The sequence below is a fragment of the Sesamum indicum genome, linkage group LG10 (genome assembly GCF_026168435.1).
Source record: "Sesamum indicum cultivar Baizhima isolate 11 linkage group LG10, ASM2616843v1, whole genome shotgun sequence".
In the NCBI taxonomy this organism is placed as follows: Eukaryota; Viridiplantae; Streptophyta; class Magnoliopsida; order Lamiales; family Pedaliaceae; genus Sesamum; species Sesamum indicum.
In genome coordinates this window covers 914,557-940,933 of record NC_142666.1, presented here as the reverse complement: position 1 = coordinate 940,933, position 26,377 = coordinate 914,557, and the positions used below count along the sequence as shown (strand labels likewise).

At 30.1% G+C, this 26,377-nt stretch overlaps 3 protein-coding genes and 1 pseudogene across 4 annotated transcripts; 3 read left to right on the top strand and 1 right to left on the bottom strand.

The window, feature by feature from the left end:
- The first annotated feature begins 7,047 nt into the window (after positions 1-7,047).
- On the top strand, positions 7,048-8,112 carry LOC105172892 (glycine-rich RNA-binding protein 7). The gene is made up of 2 exons (XM_011094497.3): positions 7,048-7,259; positions 7,537-8,112. Exons 1-2 carry the CDS (start codon positions 7,146-7,148, stop codon positions 7,909-7,911), a joined length of 489 nt encoding a protein of 162 aa, XP_011092799.1. The 5' UTR covers positions 7,048-7,145; the 3' UTR covers positions 7,912-8,112.
- A 1,934-nt stretch (positions 8,113-10,046) lies between these two features.
- LOC105172891 (glycine-rich RNA-binding protein) lies at positions 10,047-11,095 on the top strand. The gene is made up of 2 exons (XM_011094496.3): positions 10,047-10,266; positions 10,524-11,095. Exons 1-2 carry the CDS (start codon positions 10,153-10,155, stop codon positions 10,893-10,895), a joined length of 486 nt encoding a protein of 161 aa, XP_011092798.1. The 5' UTR covers positions 10,047-10,152; the 3' UTR covers positions 10,896-11,095.
- A 6,152-nt stretch (positions 11,096-17,247) lies between these two features.
- On the top strand, positions 17,248-18,615 carry LOC105172893 (transcription factor RADIALIS). Its single transcript, XM_011094498.3, has 2 exons — positions 17,248-17,636; positions 18,295-18,615. The coding sequence occupies exons 1-2, from the start codon at positions 17,356-17,358 to the stop codon at positions 18,317-18,319; spliced, it is 306 nt and encodes a 101-aa protein (XP_011092800.1). The 5' UTR covers positions 17,248-17,355; the 3' UTR covers positions 18,320-18,615.
- Positions 18,616-24,468: 5,853 nt separating this feature from the next.
- On the bottom strand, positions 24,469-26,377 carry LOC105172895 (protein RADIALIS-like 4 pseudogene; annotated as a pseudogene). The gene is made up of 2 exons (XR_016067825.1): positions 26,007-26,377; positions 24,469-24,622 (listed from the first exon to the last, which is right to left on the bottom strand). The product of XR_016067825.1 is annotated as a protein RADIALIS-like 4 pseudogene (transcript).

The window sequence follows — 26,377 nt, the reverse complement described above, 5'->3', positions numbered from 1 at the left end:
TATTTAAATTGAAGTTATTAAAAAACCCCATCAAGTTCAGAGATTCTTCTTTCTCTTACAGTAGTGTACAGTGCATGTTCTGATAATATGCCTCCCAATAAATATTATTTTTATGAAAATGGATTTATTTATTTCTTTGGTAAATAATATTACCTTTATTTATTTTTTCTTGGAGTTCGTCATAATATATGATACTTCGACTCATAATTTTAGGCATTTTTGCTCCTGGAATAATTAATAAATTTATTAATTTTTTAATGAACTTCTGATCGTCCGTATTTGATGTGTGTCTAAATTTAGAGAGTTACCTAGAATCTAATTTGAATGCGGAAATGTTCGAATATGTTTAGATAAGTTGATCATCTGGTAATGTACCATACAAGGTAAGAAAATCATAAAAACCATACTAGAACTGCCCGATTATAGTTCTTCGGTGCTTTAGTCATAAAGTTGTAGGAGAATAAATAAGGTTGTAAGAGAATTTAATGTGACAAAAGTTTTGTCTTAGCATGAAATAACTGGTATTTATAGATGTCTCGAGTTATACGATTTAACATGCAGTCGTGAACTATTGACTCAGAGATAATCAAGATGTCATCGAAAGTCCATACACACATTGATCCAATTCAGGCTGGGTCAGGTCGCTACGATCCAAATAAAAAAGAGATGGATTTTGGTATGTTTTGCAATTAATAAGAGAACTCAGGGGCCTTTGTTTATAATTTCAAAACCTTGAATTAACCCAAATATTGGTTATAAACAATACGACAAAGGTTTATTTTCTTATATTTTTCTTTTTTATTTTATTTTTATTTTGAAATTGTGATTATGTCGTTTACATTATTATCAGTAAGTTGATAAATGCATCAATTTGATTAATAAGTTCACACTACAATAAACTCATTAAACTCACATTACAATAAATTACTGATATTAAATGAAATAAATACCCACACGTATAGTACAATTTAAACTCATAATCTCCAATGTATTCATGGAATTTAGTGTCAGCCATAAAATAAGACATGATACAATGATAAAAATTGGTTTAAAGAAAGGGTTTGTCCCGAAATTGTATACTAATTGAGAGAGAAAAATAATAAACCGAACAAAACTTTTATACAAATTGAGATGTTTAATATTTTTATTTTTTAATTTAATTTAATTTTAACCTTTCTTGATGTCTAAGACTATGTCCACCCTTTAGAAACCGACTTCTGAGATCTTAGGAGGACAAATTGAAGGTAAAAAACAAAAGGGACAGATTGAAAAAGCTTCATGTGAAATTACCAGAACACCCTCGATTAGCTCTTTTTTTTTTTTTTTTTTTTTTCTTTTTTTGAGTGGCTTCGACTCCCATCAATATGATTCAAGTCTCAATAACTATGAGTTCCTTATCTATGTATTTACCAATTTCCCACAAACGCAATATTTATATTAGCAAAGGGAATCAAACTCATAGCTCATGATGTTGCAAATAAATTTCGAAAAATTACATTTACACTTCTAATTTATAGTCTATTTAAATAAATCACTCATGTCTTTTGTGCAATTACAAAAATTACCCCTAACAGCTAAAAAATAGAGATAGTTTGTATAATAATATTGACTTTTTTAAGGTGTTTATATAATTTTTCATGAATCGGTAGTGCTTTGTATGATGTTAATATTTTTTGCGGATGAATATATAATTTTTTTAAAAACAGTAATAATTTATATAAATAACTATAATTCACTAATGTACATATAATTTTGGGTAAATGTAAGTTTCATTAATAAGTAAAAAGGTATAGTACAATAATATTCATTTTCAGGCGGTATCCTCAGCAGGCCAGGAGATACGTCACAATCAGTATAATGCATATGTACTAATCGAACTAGCTAACTCAATGCTAAGAATATGCTGTCTAACATATAATTATTCTAATTAAATTTGTGGGGTGGGGGGGGGGGGGTTGGAAAAGGGCAAAAAGAAGAGGATGAGATGAATAATGAATCTGGGATCATGAACCCCACTAAGTCAGGTCCATGATTACCCTCTCATTTGCAGCTCATAATTAATTAAAGTAGTTAATTAAGGCTGATCCCATGTCATTAGTATATCCTTTTTGAATAATAATTATTTAATCATTTTAGAAGGATAATGTAAAGGTGAGTAAGCACACGTGATTGCTTACGCCCTCTACATTCTCTCTTCTTTTCACTCACATCTTCATCTTTTTCATTTATCCTTCAAAAAGGAACACAATATTCTTTGTTTTAAGGAAAATTTATAATATACTATTTTGAAAAATTATAAATATCTTATTATTATTTAAAAAATTAAAAATAATTCATAAGATTAACGGTCGTCTAGCAAATACACCGTACAATGAGTTGTCACAAATATTACACTAACATTTTTTCTCAAAGGATGTACTTGTAATTTTACACAAATACATTCTTGATATGCATTACACTAACACCCTTGTAATGGATGAACTTGTAATTTTACAAATGTCAAGTGTACATTACACTAACACCCTCGTAGAAACGTACATGCAATTTTTAAAAAGTTTAACAGATTTTTGTGTTATTAGGTATAACTGTAAGGATGTTAATGTAATTTATCCTTATATAATATATTATTCAAGAATTATTAAACTGCAAATAACAACACAACAGTACATTATTACAAATTAACGTAAACCGAGCCAAATGCTCTAATTATAGTGAGATTAGAACTCATAATTTCATACTTGTAAAGTGAGGAATCCTCATGTAATCATTAGACAATAACTTTATAATCGATGAAATATATTCAAACACTAATTTATAAAAATAAATAAATAAATCTTATTGTTATTAAACAATTATATTCTTAAATGTTTAAAAAATGATAAATTTTTAACTTATTTATTAGAAGTAATTACATGTACACCTCATGATATTATTTCACATTTATAGATATTTAAAAAAATTAATTATTTTTTCTTATATTGGGCCTAGAGGTCCGGCCCACTAAAACAAAAATCTGGTCATGTATTTATGAATTATTTATTTAAATTTTTTTGCAATACATATATATAATAAATTAATAATATAAATTTAGTAATTGGCAGAATATATGATATTATAAAATGGGGTGTTATTTAAAATGGCAGATAAAAATGAAAATACAAAATAATTGAAAATGGAAAAAATTAATAATATTTCATGTGGAAGAGAGGATGAAATTGTTACATAGACTTGAATTGGATTGAGTAGAAAACAACAATGGACCTATGGAGCCGAAGATGATGGGCTTCTCCTTGTGCATTAAGAGGCTCAAACGGTGGCGTTTGGGCCCTGTATTTCTTTGTTGTTTTTACGTGGACGTGTCCAATTTCTATCAATGCACCAAGCAAGCAGACCATACTCAGATTCAAACACAAGATCTACCATAAAAAATGTGAGGGCCAACCATTGATTTTTCCCCCAGGTGACGTCGGCCTATACCAAACTTGGTTAGCAATTTGGCATAGAAAATGTGAAAAATATAGAAATTTTGATAAAATGATGCAATTTTAATTTTAGGGATAATTATAGTCCCTACTGCTGAAAATTTGTGTAATTACAAATAATATCTCTATAATGTAAAAAATTACATCAATAGTACTTCTGAAGTTTGGTTCCATCTAAACAAATAAGTTCCATAATTAGTCAGAATTTACTGAATTTGTTGATATTAATAAAAAAATTAATGAAAATTGATATTTACTCTTGATTAACTTATTACTGACTTATTGTAGGTCATATATTTTTTTTGGACTAAATTGTAGTTATGAACGTGAATGTATACATCATCATATGCATTAATACGTGAAGATATACGAGGATAATTTGATCATAAAAAATTTTATTTATCAGTTATAAATCAGTAATAAGTCAATCGAGGATAAATATATATATTTTTTTTATTTTTTATTTATATGAATAAATTTAGTGAATCTAACAAGAGAACTTATTTGGTAGACAGAAGCAATCTTAGAATATGATAAACATAATTTCCCAAATCATAAATAATTTACGTGTAATTATATCAAAATTCATCAGAGAAAAGTATAATTATCCCTTAATTTTATAGTATTTTGAACAAATGTAGTTATGATAATGACATAAGAGATGGGATTTAAAATGAATGAACTAGTGGAGGGATAAGCCCATAATCCCTTGAAAATTGGAATTAGATGAGGATAGTCGTATCCCTAATAAAGATTGAGGTTAGTCTTTTCTAATGGGCCATGAGGCCATCGGCCCTAACCCCTTTATATGCTTCACATCTGCTTTCAATAACTACACAAAAAAATTCATAAAAAGTTTGTATTAATTTAGTTATAGAATTAAATTATTATCTATTTATTCTTTTAGATACAAATAAGTAATTATATATCATTTTTTTGAATATATTTTCTTTAAAACATATGATAAATTTTATTTTGAACATATTCAACTTTTGATTAAGCATACGTATATATATTTTTAATTTTTTTAAAAAAGTATATATGAGTTGTTGGTTTTATTATATTTATTGTGTATCGACTATATATATTAATTTATATTCCACTTTTAATTTAAATGCTTTCTTTATTAAAAAATTTAACTAGACTATAATTTCATAATAATTTAATATGCAAAATACTAAAATATATTAAAAATAATATAACTGTCAAGGCATGAGGGGTATTTTTGACCAACTAAGGGGGTATGTGTTACATTTGTTAATTCGAGGAAGTAAATATTACATCAAAAATAGTTCAAGGGGGAAAGTGTAATTTTTTACCCTTTAATTTATTTTGATTAATTAAATTTTTATTTAATTAAATATGATGTGAGCATAAATTCTTTGGTATCATAGTATGTAAAATAAATTAGTATTTCGACACTCAAGTTAGTAGACGAACCAAATTGAAAAAATAAGAAAATAGAACAAAAACATAGATAGATTGTGAGTTTGGGCGGATGGGATTTGGTATTTATAAGTAAAATAAAATCTCTATAAATTAATAATCTTGGGACCATGAAATTTTATTAATTTAGAGAGATATTAATTTATCGATAAATTAATATTTTATTAATTAAAAGAGAGACTTTTTAAGTTCAGCAAATTTAGTACATATGTATTGAAAATAAATGAATTCATATATGTTTCATTGATTATATTCATGCATCAATCAATTCTTTGTAACTAATTAAATATATTCATGTATAATATCAATTCATTGTATACAATTAACTATTATATTCATAGACGAATGTCCAATTCATTGAAATTACTTAAATATACATGTTTATATTAATTCGCTGCACTCAAATAACTATTATAGTCAATTTAAATATATTCATGCATGATGAATGAAACATATACTATATAAATCTCAATATGAAAATAAAATGATTCATGGACACTCAGCTATGTCTTCTCATCTAAAAGACATCGCAAAATCATTCATGAATGATCAAATGCGTAAAGCATTACAAGCTTATATTTTAGCAAATTACCATAATATTTATAATTGTAATATTCATGAATTATTAATTTAGAGTTTTAATGGGACCTAATATTTATAAGTGAGTTTTTCGAAAAATTATTATCTTATTCTATTATCGAATTTGATGATTTTTACAAAAGCCCAAGTCAGGACCAAAAGATTTTATTATTTTATAAAATTTATTAATTTATAGGACCTTACTGTAGACCACAGTTTGGGTGCTCTATTTGATTGGGCTTCAGTAGAAGAGGGATACCCTACTACACGAAAGACACCTCCATTATGTTTAGATTTGTGTTTTAGTTGTTTTGTTTTGTGTTTTGGAAATAGAGAAAGAAAAATAGAGATAAGTGAGTGTGTGTTGAAAATAGATGATATGTTTGGATTTGTGTTTTGGAAAAATTTAAAATATTTTAAAATAAATGATGTAGGTTTGATGTTGGGAGACAAAAATTACTGTTCATTGTCAAATCATATATTTTTATATATAAATATGTCTATATATAAATATTTTATGTTTAGTGTTGTACTTTTGGGAGACAAAAAATTACTGTTTATTGTCAAATCATTTCTGTTTTATATTATGTATATATATATTATATATAAAAAATAAAAAAATAAAAAATACACAAATAAAATATAAAAATACAAAAATAAATATTAAGTATATTTTATCTTGTCTCGAGAAATACGAAAACACAAAACGAAACAAGCTATTCTTCAGGGCTATTTGCTTGGCAAAAAACGCGTTTGGTCATGGAACTATTCTCAATCCTAACTGTAAAAGATAAATACTAATAAATATCCCAACCTACCTACTCATCTCCACCACGTGGGGATGGGTCCTTCTTAATCCTATTGCCCCTATATTCACTAAAATATTCGTTCTCATTTACTTTCACCTACGACTATATGTGTATCAAAAACATTTTTGGATAAAATACCCATTTGTTTGTACCCAATTAAATCTTTTTAATATCTTACAAAAATTATAATGTCATTAATTTTATGAATATAAAATAATATTATTGTTACAAATTAATTCTTTTTATAAATTTATATGTGTATGTTTTAGATGTTAAAATATTAATTCTTTTTAAAATATGTTACTTCTGCATATATATTAGAATTTTTACAAATTATTTAGATTATTAATTTATAAAATATTAAGATTACATATTATATTTAAATATAAATAAAATTTACACATGTTTACATGTATAAAAATATTTACAATCCCGCTTCAATGGGCGGGTCGAGGTTAGAACCAGACAATTGCTATTTCTAGCCACTATAATTTTATTAATTTATATAATTTTAAATAAATAAATATATTTTTTTATAAATTAGGTTTTTGTGGCAAATATATTAAAGCAGGTACTATCGTAGACTGGAAGCCAAGGAATCGGCTTCCCCGATAACCATGGTTCCGTAACTAATGCCAACAAGCCCCAGTGCGCATTGCGCACGCGGTTTACCCTAGCTTCTGCCCACCCCAAAACCTATCCATCTCCACCTATAAATATCACATTTTCATTCTTCCGTCTTCGTCAGTTCTCTATCTTTAAGGAGGGTTTCGTATTATACCCCCTCTTTCTCTCATTTATTCTCTTTAGAAATACTCAGTAAAAATTAATGGCGGCCGCTGATGTTGAATTTAGATGTTTTGTCGGTGGTTTGGCTTGGGCCACCTCCGATCAGTCACTCGAGCAGGCCTTCTCCCAATTCGGCGAAGTCATCGAATCGAAGGTCCGTTTGTCGCAGAGATCGGATCCGACTCGATTCGCTCTAATCTGTTAACGTTACTGTTACTACTGTTACTACTGTTACTCTGAGTTACTACTGTTACTGTTTCTGTTGCTATTTTACCCCTGAAAAGGTACGTTCTGTCTTCCTCTTTTTCACCAGAGGGTTGAAGATCAGATAATCGCTTTTCAGTTTCTGTGAAAAAAAAAAGAGTTGAGATCTATTGGATATTTGATTGGATCTGATGTATTTTTATTTTATTTCTGGTCTGTCATTGCAGATTATCAACGATCGCGAGACTGGAAGATCCAGGGGCTTCGGATTCGTTACTTTTAAGGATGAGCAGTCAATGAGGGACGCAATCGAGGGGATGAACGGACAGGAGCTTGACGGCCGTAATATCACGGTCAACGAGGCTCAGTCCCGTGGAAGCGGTGGTGGAGGGGGATTCCGTGGCCCTCGCCGTGAAGGTGGTTATGGAGGGGGTGGCGGCGGTGGCTATGGACGCCGGGAGGGTGGTTATGGAGGTGGGGGCGGTGGTGGATATGGCCGTCGTGAAGGTGGTTACGGAGGTGGTCGCGGTGGGGGCGGCTACGGTGGTGATCGTGGTTACTCCAGAGGTGGTGCCGCTTCTGAAGGAAACTGGAGGAATTAGGATTTTATTGATTTTGAGTTGCTATCATGGGTTGTTTAAGTAATTCAGTCTTGAAGTGTCGTAGCTTATTGATGCTCTGGTTACGTTACGTGGTTACTGTATTTTTGACCTGGTGTTGGAGTTGTTACTGCCTTTTCTTGTATAAATCAAAGTTTACATTGTTCCGTTGAATGAGTAAATTGAGGTTTTTACATTTCTGGACTTCTTTCTTGTTTGTATTTTTAATTCGTTGGATTTATTTTTGCGAACTAAAGGCCAATCCGGCGCTTCGTCGCCCCTTCTTCTCTGGGTGACCACTGTTGTCTAGATCTCACCCCCCCCCCCCCGATCAGCGACCAGAACACTCTAGGCTCAGGTGCGGGCCGAAGATACATACTATATATATAGTATATGTATAGTACAAATATAAATATATATATAAAAATAAAAAAATATATTTAAATTATTTAAGATATATATAGTTTATTTTTTACAATTAAAAATCAATGATTGATATAAAATAGATATAATGGACAATTCAACGAAAAATTAATGCCGTCAGGGCTTATCTTAATGAAGAGGATAAGTATATAATATTTTGAAAAATATAGGAATTTTTTTGTTTATTTTTTTAACTTATGAAAGTAGTTAGCTAAATTTTAAAACATGAGATTTTTATGTAATTTATCCTTAAATTATCTTTTAGAAATATATAAAAATTGAAGAAGGTGAATGAAAAATTGTGAAAAAGAATTGTAAAAAAAAACCCACCTTCTCCATAATTTTTTTTTAAAAAAATAAGTAATATTATAATTTTTAGTTCATAAGAACATTTCGATCAACTTATAATAAAAAATGAATGAAAATCTAATGAAAATTAATGAATTGTGCTCATTGTTAGACGACTGTTAAAATCAAATGAATATTGTAAATTTTCAAACAATGATGTGTATTTATAATTATATCAAAACTTAAATTTATTCTAGATTAGATCAACTTGTTTAAACAACTTAAAAACAAAAAATGTAAAATAAAAATACATTTTTTTAAAAGATTATTTTTAAAAATAGGTGATGAATGCTTAAAATAAAGAGATAATTATACTCCACTTTCATGAGATTTGGTGTAATTACACGTAAATCTTTCGTGGTTTGGAAAAATTATATGTAGCACTACTGATGCTTGTTTTGATTTAACAAATTAGTCTCTTTGTTAGTTAAATTTACTAAATTTGCTGATATTAATAAAAAAATAAAAAAATTATATTTACTCCGATCGACTCATTATTGACTTCTTGCAGGTCAAATAATTTTTTTTATGATCAAATTATCATCATACATCTTTACGGGTTAATGTATGTGATGAGGTATATCTTCATTGTTATAAGAATAGTTTAGCTCGAAAAAAATTATTTGACCTATAATAATAATGTAATAAGTCAATTAAGAGTAAATATAATTTTTCATTCAGTTTTTCTATTAATATCAACAAATTCAATAGATTTTGACTAACAAAAAAACTTTTTTTTTTAGATAAAAAAAAAGCTCAAGAATATTATATATAATTTTTCTAATTACAAAAAATTTATATATAATTAACCAAACCTCATTGTTATAGAAGTGTAATTATACGTAAAATAGAAGTATACAAACACGTCATATGTAACCAACTGCAAAGATAAATGCAAGTAAATGTCCCACCAACTACTCATCAAGGATATAAATATCTCCCTCTTCTCCACCAGTATATCACGTGAGGATGGGTCCCCCCACGCAAAATATCTCCGAAACCCTAATTTTAACCGGAGTTAGTGTAATCTTAACCCAAGTTAGTGTATTCGGCAAGTTGCGTGTATTCATATTATATATAAAGAAAAAATATTTTTATATGTCATTGCATCATTAATTTTATTATTATACTAATAATAATTTTAATTAATTTTCTCTCTAGTATGTTCCTTTTTTTTTCTAAGATATAATATATTAATTTATATATAATTTTGAATTAAAATGTAAAACATTATTTATTAAAATACACATAAGCATATCTAATCAAATATAGTCTCTATGCATTCAATGTCTGCTTCCCAACCCTCCCCAAAACCTAGCGATTTCCCCAAAACCTAGCCAACTCCGCCTATAAATATCGCCTTATTCTTACCTCCGTCTTCATCACTTCTCACTCTTTCCTTGAGGCGGGTTCAGTAGTTTCCCCCTCTTTCCTCTCATTTCTTCTCCTTAGGTAAACTCTTAGTTAAGATCAATGGCGGCCGCTGATGTTGAATTTAGATGTTTCGTCGGTGGTTTGGCTTGGGCCACCACCGATCAGTCACTCGAGCAGGCCTTCTCCCAATTCGGCGAAGTCATCGAATCGAAGGTCGGTTGGTCGCAGAGATCGGATCCGACTTGATTCTCTCTGATCTGTTAACGTTACTACTGTTACTGTTACTACTGTTACTCTGAGTTACTACTGTTACTGTTTCTGTTACTATTTTACCCCTGAAAAGGTACGTTCTGTCTTCCTCTTTTTCACCAGAGGGTCGAAGATCAGATAAATCGCTTTTTCAGTTGAGATCCGGTTGAGATTTGGTTGGATCTGATGTTTGTTTTTGTTTTGTTTCTTCTCTGTTGCAGATTATTAACGATCGCGAGACCGGAAGATCTAGGGGCTTCGGATTCGTTACTTTTAAGGATGAGCAGGCGATGAGGGACGCAATCGAGGGGATGAACGGACAGGAACTCGACGGCCGTAATATCACGGTCAACGAGGCTCAGTCCCGCGGAAGCGGTGGCGGAGGCGGTGGGGGATTCCGTGGGCCTCGCCGTGAAGGTGGTTACGGCGGAGGTGGCGGTGGCTATGGACGCCGTGAGGGTGGTTATGGAGGTGGCGGCGGTGGCTATGGACGCCGTGAGGGTGGTTATGGAGGCGGCCGCGGTGGCGGCTACGGTGGTGACCGTGGTTATTCCAGAGGTGGTGGTGCCTCTGAGGGAAACTGGAGGGATTAAGAGTTTTAGTGATCTCCAGTTCTCACCTTGGGTTGATTTACTAATTCCGTATTGAAGTCTTGTGGTTTATTGATGCTCTGGGTTAGTTGGTTACTGTATTTTTGACCTCGTGTTGGAGGAGTTGCTTTGTGTTCGTAAGTCCGTCTATGAATCTATGTTTACAGAGTTCCGTGGAATGAAGTAAATTGAGGTTGTTACAATTCTTGACTTATTTCTTATTAATTCAATTAATTCGGGATTCGTATAAACAAACCTAACGTTAAACAAAAATAAAATCAATTTGCGGATGGGAAAATCACCTGGTTTGAGATGCATTAATACATACCATCTGAACAGAGGGACACCGTTTACTAGTTTTGGACCAATCCTGAATATGTGGGCTTGTTTACTAGTTTTGGACCAATTATTGACTATGCGAGCTGGCTCGGTATGATATTTAAATTTGGGATTCTTGTAATCACCTCATTCGAGATCTAATTACAATACAACGGAACCTACGAAAAAATTGGGCTTTTTTTCATCTTTTCAATTTTGTCGTCAAGAGCGCCCCTCCAAATGTTTCTTTTAGCCCTTTCCTGTGCCAATTTACCGACTTACGTTTTAGGGATAATATTCTGAGTATAGGGTATGGTAATGGTGTTGTCCGTTTCAATTTTTGTGATTTAGCCCCAAACCTCAAGTAAAAAAAAGTCATGGTAAAGCAAATATTCAGAATACAGAATGCACAGCAAACATTTAAATCGGGAAGAATACAAATGTAAGTGATATCCCATGAGTTGGAGTCAAAGATGGTACCCTGTCATTTTTCAAAGCCTAACGCTGGCGATAAGGGTTGCTATTCTGCTGCATCTTCCCCAAGTAGAGTCCCAAATAAACAACTATTATAATGAAAAGAGTTGTTATAGACATCACGATACTTTAATTAATAAAATAACTGACGATGCTTTAGCTAGCAAATATCAACATGACAATCATCAACAATTTCTCAAAGAAATCTTCTGCTAGTAAATAAGTTGTATTTTAGTCACATTTCAATATAATAATCATGAATTATATAATTCAATACTATCCCAATTAATTTATTAGTAAATATGGTCTTACTGTTTGAAAAACTGAAAATAAAAAAATAAAAATAAAATTGTTAGCCAACAAATGTGATTTTATGGTATATTTTGCGCGTTGTGACGTCAGGAAAAATGTTGCCGTTTCTTGGATTTTTTTTTTTGGTTTGGATAATTGCCGCTAATTTATTGAAGATAAAATTGTTTATGTTTATAAATTATGAACATTTTATATACTATTTTAATCATCGAGTATAATAAAAACTAATTTTTTTTACTCTAATTAATTAAACTAAAAAATAAAATATGAAAGCCTTAGTGTCATAAGTACTGTGTAGTTGTATCATAAGCATATCATATATTAAATTTTAAAAAATAATCATATCACATAACCCTATTGTATCGTATTTGTATCCTTGCAATATAGACAATGCCTTAAATAATTACTTTTGGACTGTGGCCCAATACAAATGATTGAGCAGTAATCAAAGATAGTTTTGTGCTGCTTTTCTGAATTGGGTCTAGGCTCCAACTTCTTTTAAGTGGGCCTCTCCGAATATAACTTGAGATTGCCTTGTAGGAACATTTCTATTCCACTTCATTTTCTCTCCTCTTTTGCTACAAAAAATCTTGAATGCTTTGTCGTCCGATCAAATTATACATAAATCACATGATAAGTATAATAAAATTAATTAAAGTATTATTAGTTCAACGCTGTTTGAGCTGTAATGATTCCAATTCTTGTGCTTTTTCACGGGACTAGTCTTCATTTTCCACGTCCCACAAGTTAATGCTTCCGGGTATCGAAATTTCGGCCCCTCAACTTAGACAAGGACCAGTCTAGTAATAGGGAGCTTTGATTCTTTGGTAGAGGTAACTTTCACCTAATGATTGGAGGAGTGGGATTAGCTTACGGTTGGAGCTTCCCCCTCCATTACCCTCCCATTCCCCCTACGTCCATTCAAACACAAACTCCAAATTTTTGAAATTCAAAATACATTTAAGTAAAAAAGACAGCATAGAATTGCCCATAAAAGTGATGAGAGAGAGCTGGTCTTGAAATGGAAGACCTAACAGCCCACAATAGGACCATTTATATTCGACTGCCCTTAGAATCAATACGATTTCATTTCACACACACTCAGAATATACATCTCATATTCCTCTCCCTCCAAAACCTTCTTTTATCACCACATATTTATGTTCACCCTAATCAACCTTCTTTAACTCTACTTCTATATATATATTTAGATCCCGTTTATTTCGAGTACTCGATTAAATGAATGATATTACACATTTAATTAATATAGGGTATATTATAGTTAGATTTCTCTAAAAATGCAAAATTTCAAAATTACACTTTTACCCCTTTCAAAAATTTACTATTTTCACTTGACCTCCTTTCGTTAGGGGCTTAGATGAAATATACTGACATTAGCAAAAAAACAATATAAAATTTTAATTTAACCCATTATTTAATATTCTCATGTAATAATTTTATATGTAAAGGAGAAAATTATAATGACGTTAACCTTAGTCCACAGATATATATTAGATTTATCCCGTTATAAATATAAAAATATTAAATTATAGGCAAAATAAAAAATTTATGTAATATTTTTTTTTTAGCATTAGCATTTTTCTAAGAGAAAGTTTAATTTCACATTTTCAAAAGGGTCTGAATATAATTTAACCTTTAAATGTATGAAAAAAAAAAAACTCAAAGTTAATTATAGAGTAGAGCGTTTACTTTGTGGATTTAATTCTATAATTGGGCTGGTTGGTTGATAGAGATTATTCAATAATTTAAATCAAAAGCTATAAGCTTCTCTTCATCAACTTTTGCAACTCGTTGATAAGCTTTTCCTCCAAACCTAATGTTTCAATGATTTTCATTTCATTACAGTTAAGCTGAAAACTTATTCTTACATTTTATTCTGACCACACAAATAAAAGTTATTGCAAACATGGTTAGGACAAATATCTTGGTATGTTCCAAGAAAACTAATGACCTGAAGCTGAAAGAAGAGATTTTCAAATTTTGCTTTATCGGGGGTGGGGATGATTCTTGCTATCAGGGTGGCTACCGGTCCACAGAAGAAGAAAGAAGCAGCTCCTCCGGTCCAGAAACCCCCCCTTATCTTCCATCATCTAATCTTTGCTTTATCCAGGATTCCCATTCCATGCCACAGATAAGAGAAGATTCTGCCTCGATTTTCATTTGTCCATGATTTTTACACGATATGCTGCTTATGTCACCCACAATATATATATATATATATATATATATATCATGGTACTTTTTCGACATTAGACCATTACCATGCTTCCGGGTGGCAATGGGTACAGATTTTCTGGCTCCAAAATATGATTACGAATCCTAATAACTAGGACAGGGGTGTTGGGTCTATTCCAACTCGCTCGATTATATTTTACTTATAGATAAATGAATATATAATAAATTATTTTTAATATGTGATATAGAAGTTGTTATTGATGTGTGATTTATTAATGAACAATTGAAATGGGATTTATTTGGATTATTTTGGTTAATCGTAATTTAGTCTAGTGATTCGAGGAAAAAAATTAAATATTTGTGAGGTGGACGATGGAACAATCTTATTTGTAATTAATATATTATTTTTTGCTAATTTATTTGTGGAATAATATGATTTGTTAAATTTTCTACATTTTCTTTCAATTAAAAGAAAAAATCGGGTCAGATCCAGAGCCATGAATTTTATAGCGGAGCACAATAGGATGGAAAAATTGTAGGAGGCAGGGCGGTTCAGGCTGGAGTTGGTGAGACAGGTCCGAGTGCACTCCAACCCGTTTTATAAAAATAAAGAATTTTAAACGACTCAATTTGAAAAAAAAAATAAGAGCATAAAAAAGAGTATTATCCAGTAGAAGGCGAACATCTGCTTTCTACTTTTTTCTCACTAAGAGTTTCATTTCTCGAAGCATTCGGAACAAAATCCTTAGAAGATTTTTTAATAGTAAAAATCACCAGTGAATCAATCTTTTCTTGCAAGACGAGAGATGATGTGGGGACTACAGTTAAGTACGTATTGTAAAATAACTAAAATGCTCTAAGTTATAGTTCTTATGTCTTAATAATTCACATGTACTATCCAGTTCAAACTCGCGTACGGACTCAGGACAATCATACAATCAGAACTACACTAACATTGCTAATTTGAACATCGAAAATCCAAGAGTGATTAGGGCCAAAGGACTAAATCAAAGATGGGAAGTGATGAGATGAAGAGTAGGTATTTGTGCAAGTGTGAATAGGAGGGAAAGGGGTGAGGTGAGGGTGCATAGTGAGCTGCAAATGTTGAGCTTTTCTGGGCTACAAAACTAACACAATCATTGTACGGAGGTTTCAGGTGGACAGCTATAAGTTTGTTGGAATGTTGTTATTTCATCAAAGTACAAAGACACAAAGACAAGAAATCCACTGAAAATCAGAGTCCCCCCAAAACCTCATGCAAACTACGTACTTAATCATTTATCACCTTAACTTTTTTGGTGCACCCATCACAAAATCTTTCACACAAGTGTCCATGGGATTGTGGGACCCTCCAAAATTTTCTCTTGTACGACCTATTTTTGTTTTTACCCCTCATTAAATTTTGGCAAAATCACTATTTTTTTTAAAAAATAATAATAAATATGAAATACACTTGAATTGTTGGGACATGAAGATCTATAAAGATATATATATATATATATACGGGTAAAATCATAGCTATTTTTTTTAAATTTGACATAATTATGAAAATATTCCTTTAAAATGGAACATAATAATGTAGCATCTAAACGGTGAGGTAGAAATACTTTACTCTTACATTTTTTAAAATAAAAAATATATTTAAAAAATATAGAAAATTGAGGATGGGTAAAGTTAATAACCTATAAGGCATATTAGTCCGTAAAAATATTTTAAAAAAATCTAAACAATATATAAAATTATTATTCATAATATAAAAGGACATTTTGGTCAGTTTACTATACAAATCGATGAAAACTTAGAAGAAGGCTAACCAATGGACTTATTGTTAAACGAACATTAAATTTAAGGGATATTTGTGATTTTTCAAAAAAACGAAAAAATATTTATAATTAAATCAAACTCAGAGGAGATGACTGTAATTTACCCTGTATACCACACTAGAAGTTTGATATTTTTGTTATTATTCAAATAATTATAGGGTGGAGGGACATATAATTTGGGTAGAATTAAAGGGGGCAAAAAATGCAATTATAGGTTGTTGATTATGTAGGTGGGTAGATCTTTTGTCAAGTGGGATGCATGCTTGAATTTGAAGGAAGAATGGGAGTGAAAGAGGAAATAGGCAATCCCAATAAACCAACCCATGTGAAAACCCCTTGCTGTTTGGATACGAGTTAATAATATATACTAAACTAGGAAATCCAACACTAATTACCCAGAAAGGGAGGATTCTATTCCTAGATTCCATGCTTTCTACACATGACTTTCTTCCTTTTAATACACCCCAATTAAAAATTCTAACTCCAATCAAATTTATCCAAATATGAATCAATTATATGATTGGTCCTTTTCTTATGCCTTTAATTATTAAAAAAAATTATAATATTATACGCATAAAAATGATGATATATATTGTATTAAAACACAAGATATATATATATATATATACACGTACTTGCGAAATTATGATGGTGATGGGGATATATTAGAGATAAAGTAAAAGGATGAAAATATCCCCCACATGGACAAAATACGTTAATAGGTTAAGAATTCGCGCACTCATATTCAGGTTGGATTGAGACTGGTCTGTCCTGACCCAAAAATCCAAAATGAGGATCGTTAAATCATCTTGCTCATGATACTTGGAGTGAACTCAAATCAGGTTCTAAAACACCAAACTGGTATGGAGCAAACTTGATCTCTAACCGGGATCATATGAAAGTCGATGTTAAAGAAATTCAAATAATTAAAGACAAATTGTCTTTTTAAAAAAAAAAAAAAGAAGAAAGAAAAAACAGTGACAGAGAATTGTAGTAGTGAGTAAATTACAAGTGTGTGTCTCGAGAGGGACAAGAGTTTTTATTGGGGGGTTGAGATTCTTCAACGTTGTTAGCTTCGTTTGTCCTGCAGCTTCATCTTGTGGTTCTTAAGCTGACAAATCACATAAAAAAATTCTTCAGATTTTTGCAACTTTACAAGCCAACTGGCATTATCCCATCCCCACCCCCACCCCTGGAGCTTATAAAACAGCTCTGTTTTCGGCACTCTTCTCCACCATCTCTCTCACACTCCCAACTCTCTCTTCTCCATATACAACATTTCCTCCATCTTTTTCCTTAACTTCCTATACTGTTCTGTTCAAGTTTTCCGGTCGACAACAATGGCGTCGAGCTCCATGACCCGTGGCTCCGGCAGCGCCTGGACTGCCAAGGAAAACAAAGACTTTGAGAAGGCACTAGCAGTCTACGACAAGGACACCCCCGACCGTTGGGCCAATGTTGCCAGGGCTGTCGGAGGACGCACCGAGGAAGAGGTCCGAAGGCATTACGACATCCTCGTTGAGGACATCAACTGTATCGAGAGCGGCAGAGTGCCCTTCCCCAACTACCGTACCACCTCCTCCTCCGGAGGTGGTTACATGAGAAACAATGAGGAGCAAAGGTAGTAATAACTAATATAAAGTACACACTTTTGCTGCATTGTTATTAGACTAACAAATATTTCTTGCTTGAATTTGGTTAGATCGTAACCAATCAAATCATATAATAAATGTATTATATTTATCATGTGATTGGTTACTTTCTGAAATAACGTGTCTATTATATATATACTAGCTAGTTGTCCTGTTAAAGGACGATTAAACATGCATAAAAATTGATTATCATTGGATGTAAGAACTAAATCTTTGGATTATACTAAATTTAGGCAACTGATGAAAAATGATGTAACAAAGACTAATGTCCGTTGGTTGCATGTATGTGCTCGTGGGCATAAGAGCGGGTACACTACGTACCATGTACAGATAAATGTTGATATAATACTTTATTTGACACATGTCCTTAAGGGGACAATTCAATGGTTTTGGGACCAAACTTCTTTATGAGAGATCTCGTGTTTGAAATTAAGGTATATGCACCCGTATTAGGTGCATGACTGTTATTAAAAAAAAACTTTATTTAATACACATTGTTTAAATTAGCAACGTGAATCTTATGTAAATTTTTTGTATAATATCCTTAAAAATCAAAATCAGTTATATATATATATATTCCCATTACATTATTGCACCTTGATATTGAACAGTATAGTTGCCATGCAGGATGAAAAACCTGAAGCTGCAGTGAGCCAGCCGTCGGATACATGAAATAATAAAGGAAGCACCGTCCATCTATATATATACGTCGAGATCTACGTACGTACGCGGGGATATGTCTATCTATATATCTATACACATTATATATATATATATAAGAATATGCAGCTAGCATGCAGTAGCTTATGATGACCAGAATCACACACACACACAGAGTGGTTCTTGGTCGATCGTATTGGCAAGTTGTATATTTATATCCAAGTTGTTTGAGATCTATGTATTGATCACGACTACGTTTAGTATGAATGAAGATAGTGTTCCTCGCCAGCCAATTTTTATACCAAGATTTGGCCTTAATAATTAATTAACTAGTGAATTATAAATAATGAAATGAATTACCTAATATATCAAGTCATTTGAGCTAAATTATTTTTTAATTTTATAATATAATCGATCGTATCAAACAAATGCACGTATTTGGTGAGGCTCAATCGTACGTAATACCTAGTTCCAGAATTTTAATGCCTTAATATTAATTATTATTCGAGTGAACCTTTATTGGCAGACAATCACGACAAGAAATACCATTTTTTTTGTCATGAATACCACAGTCGAAAGTAAAAAATTATGATAAATGCTCGTTAGCCACGATTATGCAACAAGTATTAGCCAATGTATTGTTTGAGTAGGCAGGCCAAAATATTAGTTCATTATATTTTAATTCTAATTAAAAATTATGACAAATAGTTCATTATAGTTAAAGACGTGATAAATATTAATTAATTATAATCAAATTTTTATTTTACTTTTTCATTTATTAATTAATTATGCGTCATTTTCAACAAAAAAGGTTTTAAATTCACAACGCAACTTTTAAATAGAAAAATAACTAAAGACTCCTTAATTCTTTTTCCTTGAGCGGAGAGTCTAATTATCCATCCACATGTATATAAAAATATACAAATTTAGGCTCCTATTTGGAGAACATCAATAATTGTACCCCCCAAAGTTTATTGACTTATATTGAGAGATATATTTTAATTAGGGGATATTATTTAGTTACTAATCCATGAGCGTAATCCATAATTAATGGATTGAATTTTTTATTTCAAATCTTGATATATATCGCAAAACGTACCTGTATAAAGATGGTATCACTTATTATATTTATAAAAAAATTTATACACATAGTGCATGTTTGTTAATTGAAATAGAAGATGCAACATGCATGACTCACTAGAAGAAATTTTACTATTAACGGCTATAAATTAAAATTATGGTAAATAATTATTATTAACTATTGTTAAATAAAAATCAATGTAAAAATTTAAATTATCCATCATGAAAATTATTTATGCCATGGTTTATTTTCGCTCACTTGTGAAATTCACGGCCAACGACAATCACATGACGGTGGTTATAATGATTATTTACTATGGGTATTTATTTTTAACCATGACAATTAGCCATGGTTAAATGTTAAATTTATTCTAGTGTGACATATAAATTCAGAAAATCACGAAGATTAACAGCTTATAGTTCGAGTTCAAGTATACTAGATTGAAACTGATCATATAGCGAATGTGTCATACTTTTTATGTGATTGATATGCGATTTTAAGAGGGGGGGAAATAACTAATAATTTAGTAATTACAGGAACATTTGCCATATGATTTATATGGTATGATCAAATTAAATGAATTATAAATAAGGATTATCTTAAAAAATCTGGATTATTAATGAATAGTTCAGTGATTTAAGCCAAGAAAGCTGGGCGGACATGAAAATGATTGGAGGAAAGGGTGTAAGGGTATGTGGGATGAAGCAGTGCGAGCTGTTATTAGGTAGTGTTTGTTCACCAACCAATCCCTATTCCCAATTCCCAATTCCCAATTCCCAATTTCCAGCCCAAGAGATTCACATTGGCTTGTAGAACATTATCGTACGCCAGATATTCTCAGCATTAGGGCCACTAATTTTGGATTTTTGAAGCACATATATATAATTGTAATTATTTGTTTAATTATTATTCATGCTATTTATTAAAGCTTAAATACTTTATAATAATTAATTTTGATTGACAAAATATATTTATTAAAATATCTTAAATTTTACTTATTTCTTCTGTATATAAATATCTCTTTAATTAATTAACTATATCAATAATCTTTCAATTTCATATATATATTTAAATTAATTTATTTTATCAATTGTAGCGTGCTGTTTATTTTATTTTCATCCTTGTTAATTAATTAAAAGAATATAGTACAAAAATAAATTATTAACATAGATGAACTTTTCGTATTTCCCACAGTATATTTATATTTTTATGGGGATATTGTTATAAGTAAAAAGAACTTTATCATTTAAACAGATTATTTCCTACATATTTCAAATCAACTCGACTTATCATTGGTGATAAATTGTTTATTTTAGGGATAATTATAATTACACCCCTCATTTATTATCTTTTTACACAAATCACCCATGTCTTTTTAAAAGTTACAGAAATCACCCCTAATAGCCATTAAGTCCAAAAATGCCCTTGTTGACCTGGTCAAAATTTAATTTAATTTTTCAATAACAGAAATGCCCTCAAAGGTGCCTTGTAATTACTAAAAGGTATAGGGGTGTCAAAATAATGTTTATGGAAATGAATAACATGTCATGTATATTTTTTATTAGGAACAATTATATTTACACTCTCACTTATTGCTTTTTTATACATACTACCTTTGCATTTTTAAAAATTACAGAAACCACCCCTGATAGCCTTTAAAATCTCAAAATGCCCTTGTTTACAACTTTAATTTTATTTTTCAATAATAGAAATGTCCTCAGGGGTGTTTTGTAATTACCAAAAGTTAGAGGGAGTCAAACTAATATTTATGGGGATGAACAATATGAGCCCGTATATTTATACTAATTTTTAATTTAAATTTAAACTATTTTATAACTTTTTTTAATTGAATCTCTATGTAAAATTACACCTTTTAATAATTAAATATTTAATTATTTAATTAATATATTAATAAAATTAATTACTAGATTATAAGTTTAAATTAAAAAGTTATCACGCTTTTCTAAATTTTTTAAATTATTAAAATTCAAAAATATTTATATTCTATTTTTATTTATATTTTAGATTATTAAATTAATTTTTTAAAAAAACTATTCCTTCTTCCTAATCCTATCGTTGTGCCCACCTTCAACTCCTGCATGTACCCTCGTTCACACAGCCCCAATGTTGCCTATGCCTCGCCCCACTTGCGCTTAGCCTTTCACCCGCCTCTATCATCGTTGGCCATCAAAATATATATGTATAAATGTATAAAAATATATATAAAAATATGTTCAATTATATACATATTTATATTGTATAAACATATATATGTGTATAATTTATTAATTTTTATAAAATTTAGTTATAAATAAAATAATTTTTTTTTTAATTTTGAGAATTTAAAATGATTTAAACAAGTTTGACAATTTTTAAATTTGAATTTATAAGCTAGTAACTAATTTTTATGAGTATATTAATTAAGTAATTTAATATTTCAATCATTAAAGAGGTGTAAATTTATATACATATTCAATAGAAAAAAGTAAATAAAATAATATAATTTAAATTAAAAATTAGTATAAATATTAAAAAACAGGCTCATATTATTCATCCATATAAACATTACTTTGGCATCCCCTCTAACTTCTCTGAGGGTATTTTTGACATTGAAAAACTAGATTAAAGTTTAACCGAGTCAATAGGGGTATTTTGGGGTTTTAAAGGCTATCATGGGTGGTTTCTGTAATTTTTAAAAAGATAGAAGTGATTTGTATAGAAAGACAATAAATGGAAGGATGTAAATGTAATTATCCCTTTATTTTATCTTACCTTTCTTGATTTAATAAAATAAATATAATAAAAATGTAAATTACACACTTATACTTAGCTTGATTCAACCATTGATAACAAATTAAAGATCAAATTGGTTAATAAATTTGACATATCAAAGACATTACTAATTAAAATTGGTCTCCAATGTCTCAAATTTCTAAAAACAACCCCCCCCCCCCCACACCCACACACATAGAACTACAACTATCTCATCATTGTTGCGGTGATCTCTTTGTTCATAGAGTGAGTAACGTACTATGCAAGCGCTACATATTCATACCAGAAAAAATTGTGATCGTGTTTTACGATCTTTATAATTGATCAATTGTAGTCAATAACTAGTATTTAGTCCCATCAAACATCTATGAAAGTGATGTAGGCAAACACTTCATATTAATTGAAGAGAAGGAACTTGAGCACGCGGCTTATAAGTTCTAAGGCATCATCATCTCCTCAAAGAATTATTTTTCTGGATTTATAAAGTCAAAACAGATAATATCTTGCAAATTGGGATGCTGATCACATCGCACACCACCATTCAACGTAACAATTAAACTAAAAATAATTATCGGTATTTTTTAGAGTGAACTGTTGACAATCTTATTAAGTTGCTTTCATCTCTTGGTGTTAAATATAGGAGCGTACAATTTTCGATAACTGATCAAAAATCTACAAAATGAAAAATTTGATTTTTGTCGAATACCAAACTGAAAATTCGATTATTTATTTATTTATTTATTTTTGAATTTTGGTCATCGGTTCTATTTTATTTTTTGTACCCCTTGGGGAATCCAACGGAATATCGAAATTTTAAAACAAAATAACCGCAAGGGTTGGGCCGAGCACAGTCATAACTTTCCCGGTGGGCGGTGAAACACGTGGGTCTACCCTCAGGCCTGGGGTTGGGCGGAGTTGTAATCGCATGAAGGTGTCCACAGACTCCACACAGCAAGCAACTGGGCTCAAATTTATTGTAATTATAAATATATTTTTTATTATTTAAAAAATTATAAATATTTTTTAAATTAATAATCATCTAACAAATATCTCTTTATAGTGGATTGTCACGAGAAGGTATTTGTTAAATGAATATTAAATTAAAATAATGTTTGTAATTTTTCAAATAACAAAGTGGTATTTATAATTATAACAAATTTTAAAGAACTCCATTATAATTTATCCTATAAAATAAACGTATAATATTTTTATATTTTACTTAATATATAGATATAGTGAATATTTTATTAAAATATATAAATAACAAAACTTTTATACATTTATGGGGTATGTATTCAATTAAATAAGACATAGAAATCAACATGCAATAAAAAATCAAATTGAAATATATATATATATATATATATATATATTACAGCTACATTCCCTAAAATTTGGTATAATTACAAATACTTCTAGTTATTTTAAAACTATAAGTACCCATCAAATGAACAATAATTATGTAATTTTTAAATCGTGGGTAAAAATTACCAGTTTACCCTTATTTTTATTTTTTAATAAAAAAATCAAAAAATTTGAGGGAGGCTGAAGTAAATAAATCCATTAAAAATATATTGGGTAAATACTATATTTAGTCCCTTAAGTTTTTGTTTAAATCACTTTAGTCCTTCAAGTTCATTTTTTGGCTTTAGCATCCCTAAACTTTAATTTATGTCTCGATTTTTTCCTTCTAACCATTTTTGGGTAAAATGATCAATTTAAATTTGATTTTATCACTTAGTCCCTTAAGTTTACAAAATTATCAACTTAGTTCTTTTTATGAAAGGAAAACCATTTCTTTAACATTTTTATATGGTGAATATGGTGTAATTATCTTGTATGGAAATAACAAATTTTGAACTCTTGCAAATATAATATTAACATATTACTTAACTTAAAATAAAAATATTTTTTTTTATTATTTTCAAAAGTGACAAAAGAATCAAAATTATAAATAAAATTTATGAAACTTATCTAATCTAAAAATATAATTAAAAAAAATTTAAGTCGGTATTTTAAGCTTAGGAGTTAAAGATATATCTAATAAAATTAAATCTTAACAATGTTATTAAATATTAACAGCTACAATTTTGAAGAAAAAGTTGATGGAATGTAATTTTAATTAGATTATTTGGTGGATTTCGAATATATATATATAAATCAATCCCTGTGCTAATCAATCAGCATATCACACATTTTTTTTTTTTGGGAAGAAAAAGGTATATATATAGTATATGTTAAACATTAGAGTGAATAAGTACTTGGGCATGGATGCATGGGGACTAGAGTTACAGAAAGGACAGTGATTTCTGAGGCGAAGCTTCAAACGTAGGTAGAAACCAACTTAATTCACCATTCATTCCCCTATATATGTAAGAAAACAGCCCAACCCCCCCGCCGCCCCCCCCCCCCCCCCCCCATGTCTTCAGAAACTTCATAAGCCTGTCAAGAAAAAGAAAAAATATAAAAAAGGAATCTATAAAATTAATTAGTAAAGACAAGCAATAATAATAATAATACATTCTGGTATATAAATTAGGTAATTGCAATGGTATATATATACACATCATGTATACAATTTCTTTTAAATAAAATAAGCAGTACGTTATATTTTGTCACCGAAAATATACTCGTTTTTATACTTTGTCATTTAAATTTTTTTTGTATCAAGTTACTAGATATGATCGTTTTTCCATCTAATTTTCTTTCAGAAGAACATCACATGCGCGCAGTACATTACATCTGATCTAAAGATCGCATTGCGCTTCAATACCATATGTGATACTTTTTTGAAAGAAAATTTGATCGAAAAACAGTCATATATAGTAACTTGAGATTGCAAGTTGACACAAAAAATAAATTTAGATGACAAGGCGTGAAAATTAACATAATTCAAGTGACGAAATATAATATATCCTTAAATAAATGATATAACTTTTATACACATTACACGTATATATTAATTAAAATAAAAATTAGATAATACGTTGGATTTGGAATAGAAGATACAATCTGACTACTTCATTCAACTGATTAGGCAGGCTCGAATAATACTCCGTATAAATACTTCCGTTCCACAAAAAAGTATTTTGAGTTTCTATTTTTATTTGGACAAATTAAAGTACACCTTTGTATATATAGAACAAGAAAAAGTTGGATCAATATTTGTTGAATCTTCCTAATTAGTCGAATATCTTATTTTAATTTTGTGGTACATTTAATATCGCATGTAAAATAATCAAATATGTATATAAATGCACGAGCTACATAGATTTTATTATGAAAGACAATTTAAAATAAAAGATTTGCATGCATGAAGCGTAATTTATTTATGTTACATATTGTATTGCACTTAATATATATATATATATGTATTTAATATATGTGTATTCTTAAATATATATATATATATATGTGACATTTACATATTAAATATAATTTTAATATGAATATACAACATGAAAATTCAATTCACCAAATAATTACACAATATCATGCCAATAAAGCTTAGTTCAGTTGATGAAATTAAGGTCCCATGATTATAAGATTATGAGTTGGAATCACTAACGTGTGGGATATTTTTTTTAATTTAACAATAGGTGTTTTTTTATTTTAATTAATAAAAATTATTGATTAGATATAGATCTGATTGATCATTACTTTATAATTATTAATAATTATTAGAAATAAATAATTGATATTAATAAGAGTAATCGATTTACTTTTTTAAAAAAAAATCTTCACTTCCGCTTCCAAAAAAATGATATATCATGGGGAAAAAAAGGAGCTTTAATTAGTATTAGAAATATGCCTTCTTTCTTCTTACGGCGTAGAGTTCCTGGTGGCGTAGTTGGGAATTGGCACGTGGCCGGATTCTATCCGCCGGAGATCCTCCATCAGAACGTCGTAGTGCCTTTTGACTTCCTCCGCCGATTTTCCGCCGCCGACTTCCCTGGCGACGTTTTGCCACCGGTCGGGTGTGTCCTGGTCGAACCGAGCGAGTGCCTTCTCAAAGAGCTTGTTCTCCTGGGGTGTCCAGGAATCGGGCCGACGTGAACTCAGTGAACTCGATGCCATGCCCTCAATTTGATGTTTGTGAGATGATATTGAGAATTTCCATGCAGCCTAATTATATAGAGAGGGGGCGGGAATCTGAATCAACAGTACAAGGTCAATGTAATTTCCGACAGTAGACGG